The sequence below is a fragment of the Aspergillus pseudonomiae genome, assembly GCF_009193645.1.
Source record: "Aspergillus pseudonomiae strain CBS 119388 unplaced genomic scaffold BDV37scaffold_243, whole genome shotgun sequence".
Taxonomy (NCBI): domain Eukaryota; kingdom Fungi; phylum Ascomycota; class Eurotiomycetes; order Eurotiales; family Aspergillaceae; genus Aspergillus; species Aspergillus pseudonomiae.
In genome coordinates this window covers 2,126-7,527 of record NW_022476235.1, presented here as the reverse complement: position 1 = coordinate 7,527, position 5,402 = coordinate 2,126, and the positions used below count along the sequence as shown (strand labels likewise).

Below are 5,402 nucleotides of genomic sequence, written 5' to 3'. Positions count from 1 at the left end.
AATATAAACAAATTAAAATTAATTGTGCTACTAAAGGTAACTTTATAGTAATAATTTAAATTAATTATAAAGAACTAAACTAAGTATATAAATAAATATTTTTATATATTCTTAAATATCTATTTCTATTATAATTCCTTTAAAAATAAAAGATAAAGTATATCTAATCGTAGCGCGTAGTACTGTATACTCTCGATATACTCTCTTTAAAATAGATACTAAAATAAATATTATATAATAAAGCTATTATCAGTGTCTATAACCCTTCTCGAATAACTACTAAATAAACAATTTATTAGATACCTTCCACTTAGGAATCGGCTATCGTTATTCTATTATTATTCTGCCTTGTGTATCCGCCTTTGATAAGGTGCGCTAGACAAGGGTCTGTAGCAATGGCACTTAAAGTGCGACAAGGGTGAGGCAGGAAACGATTTCATCACATATAAAAGCAAAGAAAAGGACCAATGAAGAAGAACGCACATTGAAATACGCAAATATTGAGGAGCATGTATGAACTTAGTGGGAGGTTATTATTATGTAGATACCGCGAAAACGCAGTCTGTTGCGCATCCTGTGACGCGCTTGAGATAGTGATAAGACTGATAACATGCATATCCTTGTCATTGATTGGCCATGCTGGAGCGGCGCAGGAGGCTAATCACCTAGCCCAATCAAATCAGGTTTTAGCCGATCAAGGCACGCATCAATATCTAGTCGTTGCTTGGCGGACAGAATGGACACTGCCAGAGCCGGTCTTATAAGAGGAAGTATTGTAGGACACTTGATGATTCTCTCGAACTCACATCGCTATTCGCTTCCCATAATGTTTGAATACCCCCAATTTCCTCTCTACTACAGCGCTTCTGAACCAGGTCCAGGCGATGAGTTGCTGGATTACTCTCAACTTGACCCTCGGGAACCGTTAGAGTCCCAGAGTCATTCTGCTATAACTCTAGATACACTGGTGTCTAAGCCCGCCACCGGTCAGGTTGACACTGTATCCGTATCCCACCAGAGCTCTCCTGGACATCTGCCAGGTGAAGTATCCAGCTCCAAGGAGGAAAGGTTAGTACGGGCCACTGTGAAGCACAAAACTCCGTATGACTGACTCTTGGGATTTCAGAACTGCGCGCTCAAACAAGGCCACAGAGTCAGTGCTTACCATCTAATTACCTAGTGTCGTCCAGTCCAATGATACGTGACAAATAGTGTTTTGATCTTGCGGCTGGCAGCTGAAATGAAGGACGAGTTGGGGAACATGGAACGGAGGCTCAGTAGTCTGGAAAGGAGGACTGACAGTCTAGCTGACTTAGTGAACAGCCTTTCCGACCTCCCCAGCCGTGTCGATCACCGTATTGATAATCTCTCAGATACGGTTAATAAAGAGAGCCAGCGGATTAGCAAGATAGTTAAAACGGTTGACTTTATAACGCGGCGCTTTGGACCTCTTCTTGCTCGTCTAGCTAGGAGGCCGGGTAGCAGCTGGCCTGTGTCTTCCCGCGAAACATCAACACAGGCTAGAGAAGAAGGAGTTCATACAAGGGTATCAAGGTCAGAACACTTGACTGCGGAAAGGGGTTCACTGTTTACTTCTCCCGAGGAAGAAGAGTAGGACATAATTGAAAGAAAAAGAGAATAATACACATTTTCATACGGGTTCAGTTTGATTCCGTCTTTATCCAGAGTTAGGCGTGTTTCCAATCAAGCCACTGGCGAATTCGGGTTTGTGTAAACGGCAGACTTTGGATATAGCAAAGCCCTGTAATTTATTATGCAAGTCATATCGTGTATTTCAGAATAAAATTCACTCTCAGAATTCGAGATCATTCTACGGTTGGGGTACCCTGTACGCGGCATGCGCATTGGGCCTCTCTCATTCCCCTGTCATATTGCCGACGATCCTTGACACTTAATGTAAAGAGTGTATTTAAACGCAACAACGTATTATGGAAATATAACCAGCAGACAAGTCTTCCCTGCTATAAAAAAAAGAGACATTGGACCGTCCTCAAACCCACGCTTTTCTGAAGACCACAGCCCTTCCCCCTCAAGAGGAGGCCATCTCAGTACTATGGATAGTAATGGAACATATTCGTCGGTGGAGCTCTTGCCTCCGCAAGCCAACTTTCCAGCGGTATGTTACCCAAATGTCGTCCAAGGACTCTCTCCTGATTGGTGATATTAGAATCTCCCAGCTCAAACAGCCGGCAAAAACGACGTCTTAAAGCTTTCTAGGGACTTTCTAGCATCTGAACAAGTGTCAAGGAATTATCAGTGGCAGCTAGAATGCCGTCTTAATGAGGAGAGCACCAGGCTTCGCCAGGAGCACCATCGCTGTGTACAGTTGGAAGAACGACTTTCAACCTTACAGTGGGCCAAGAATGAATTGGAAATTTCCATCCGACGTTATGCGGACGATTCTGAACTCCTTCGACAAGAATTGGCTTCAGAAAGGAAGAAGTCACAGGATTTGGAATATCGCCTGACGGCTCTCTTCTCTGCTAATGATACGCTTGTCAGGTCGATGACCGATGCCAGTCTCCCGGCCAAAGGTTCCCCTTATAGGCAGCCTGACACTGATAAGATAGTCCTTGAGAACATGAGACTACAGGAACAGGTCGGGCAGCTGAAAGCGGCAAACCGGTTTCACGAAGACACGATCAAGGCACTCCGAACAGCTTTGCGGGCGTTCCATGATACCCATTCTTCTTCCTCCAGCAGTGACAGATCGTCAACTGTGGCTGGACCCACAGCAAATCTGATTGAGGCTTCTACCGCAATACAGACCGATTACGCCGTTGAGACACTGCTTCGAAATCCTCATAATCCTCAAAATTCTCAAGAAACCACCACACACGGAGGCATCTGGTACGAAGAGGATGGGCCTTAATACGGAGGGTTGTTCTATCATCATGTGACTTTTTTGGGTTCTTAGCAGTTTTGATATAGGTTCCGAGAGCAATAATGCATAACTGATTTGCCGTTGTCAAACTCTGGCACTCGAAGATCATCTTTTACCTCGTAAGATTCGGATGCAACCAACAAACACTACGTCATTTGCCCTAGCAGTGTAATTTTGGTCAGGTAACGTACGTGACCTGCTTGCGACTACTAATTAAATCGGGAAGTCGTCCGTTCCATACCCAAGCTCAAGCTGATCAAAAGCCCGGTGGATTTGCTTGGCCTAACTTCTCTTCTTCTGCTGAAGTCATGGATCATCAACGCCATTATCTCTACTCAATCGCCGAGGAGATTACACCGCAGGATCATGAGATTCTCCTCCACGGTGGTACATCTTCCAATATTGAACGACTTCCCTCGCGCCTCCAAATCAAAAAGACGCAACCTCCGAGGAGTATGAAGAAGCAGATTGAGGATCTGGCTTATGAAGTCAGTTACCTGAAGGCTGAGTTAGCATGGCATGCGGAGTCAAAACGCGCACTGCTTCAGCTCCAGGAGCAAATGTACCACTTATTCTACAAGATGGAAGACGCTTTAGTGAAAGTCAACACTCGCCTTCAGGAGGCCGAACAGCGTTACTTGAGTCTTTGGGGTATCAAGGGACGCGTGGGGTCAGAAGAGGAGATGATATGAAGAGTCTCACATCATGTCATGTCATATGGGGTACGGTCGAGAACGGATGGAAGTAATGCGATGGTCCTTTTCTCTATGATTACCTAGAGTGAGACCTAATGTCCAAGGGTTTGCTGTAGCATAAAAAATAGTCTTGCATTCAACAAAGAGTCTCGTTGACCCCTGGGCATAGCAAATTTTCTGCCTCTGCCAGGGTGCGATTAGCTTTTTGTTTGCTCAGTGTCACTCCCCACAATGTCTAGGAATACCTTTAACTTGAAACTATCGTCAAGATACATCCCACGAAGTTACAAACATGGCAATGTTAGTCGGACGGCGGTCGTAGCATTGAATTGTGAGTTCAACTACTGGCCTCCTGGAGCGCAGGAACTTCGAGCGGAGTTTGCGATACAATCGCTTGTAGGCCATACTAAGTCTCTCAGAGATATAATTGTCACCAATTGCTTTTGGATGACGCTTGCGTGGGCTTTGCATCTTAGACGTACAGGACCAAGTCTCTATTAGCAGACCTAGGCGCACTGTCTATGACCGTTCTTGCGATGGATGCTCTGGAACCCAGTGAATGCAACCACTAGACCTTTCACTTTTCCGCCTCTTTTTGTTCACTGAGAGCAGTTGCCCAACTTGATAGTGTGTGTGATGGCATGGTGGCAACGCACAGATTCAATGCCACAAGAAGTCGTCTGCCATAACTAAACAGTTCACACATTGCTAGCTGTAAATTACGGGTCTAATAGACAGACTGCCCGCTTCGCCTATTGTCGGTATTACCACTGGGTGCCGGTTAAGATTTCTTGGGCGATCAATCTGGAGGGTCTACAGAACAGCATTAGTCACAGGTCGGGTAATATTACGGTATTTCAGATTTAATACTCTTGGGGGGTTGGGCAGGGGGGAATGGGGGGCAAAGAGATTTTCCACTTTACTTGGAACACGTAAAAATGCAGATTACCAACAAAGCCCTAGTGAAGTAAGTCTAGTAAATGTTATTAAACAACTGAACGGACAGGCTTCATTGTGGTACATTACCACAGTAAGTGAATTAAAAAAACAGGACTAGTATTGACGATGTACAACGTACTCTATTTCATGACACAAACATGAATTGGTGTTTTCTAAGTAACCCGCCTGGCCCACCATTGCTACGGTGGACAAGGACTCCCAAAATCTAGAGCTTCACTACGTGCTACAACACCGTCTATTGTGTTTTTGGCGCTTTATTGAAAAGGATCAGTGGCTGCTCACTTATATTATTATTATCTATTTTTTTATACACTATAACCATGAAAGCATTCGTTATTGTAATAATAGCTGCTGGCCTAGCCATCGCGAGAGACTTCTCGAAGTCGTGCGATAATACCACCCTTAAGGATTCACACTACCTTGTCGCAGAATGCCACCGAAGGAACTCTTCCACCCAACTTTCAAAGCTAGATCTAAACTCTTGCTATAGCAATAACGGTTCTACCCTTAAAGCAGAGCCAAGGTTCAGCCATTGATATCGATGCAAAATTGCAGTAGCTAAAAGCTGATAGCGGAGGGGCATTCTCAGACCCTTTCTTTAGACGCTGTTCTGTAGTGGGCTCGCACCTATTATATCTACAAACAGTGAAGGGTCGCAAAGACACCAAATCTACTCGAATTTTCCATGATATGGGTAAGTTAACTATTATCGCGAATGTATAGGCAAATCCTGACTATTTTAAATAAAGATATCTACAATCAAGATAGGACTTTGGATTATTTTGAAACATTGGGTGAAGTTATATAAAAGGAAAGATGAGGTTCCAGCTCTGCTGGTTGAT

At 44.2% G+C, this 5,402-nt stretch overlaps 2 protein-coding genes across 2 annotated transcripts; both read left to right on the top strand.

Annotated features, from left to right (window-relative positions):
* Positions 1 to 826: 826 nt before the first annotated feature.
* On the top strand, positions 827 to 1,172 carry BDV37DRAFT_289953 (uncharacterized protein; the record flags this gene model as incomplete). Its single annotated transcript, XM_032088601.1, has 2 exons — positions 827 to 1,068; positions 1,127 to 1,172. 2 exons carry the CDS (start codon positions 827 to 829, stop codon positions 1,170 to 1,172), a joined length of 288 nt encoding a protein of 95 aa, XP_031934140.1.
* A 2,041-nt stretch (positions 1,173 to 3,213) lies between these two features.
* On the top strand, positions 3,214 to 3,597 carry BDV37DRAFT_277360 (uncharacterized protein; the record flags this gene model as incomplete). The annotated part of the gene is made up of 1 exon (XM_032085749.1): positions 3,214 to 3,597. The coding sequence occupies one exon, from the start codon at positions 3,214 to 3,216 to the stop codon at positions 3,595 to 3,597; it is 384 nt and encodes a 127-aa protein (XP_031934139.1).
* Positions 3,598 to 5,402: the final 1,805 nt, after the last annotated feature.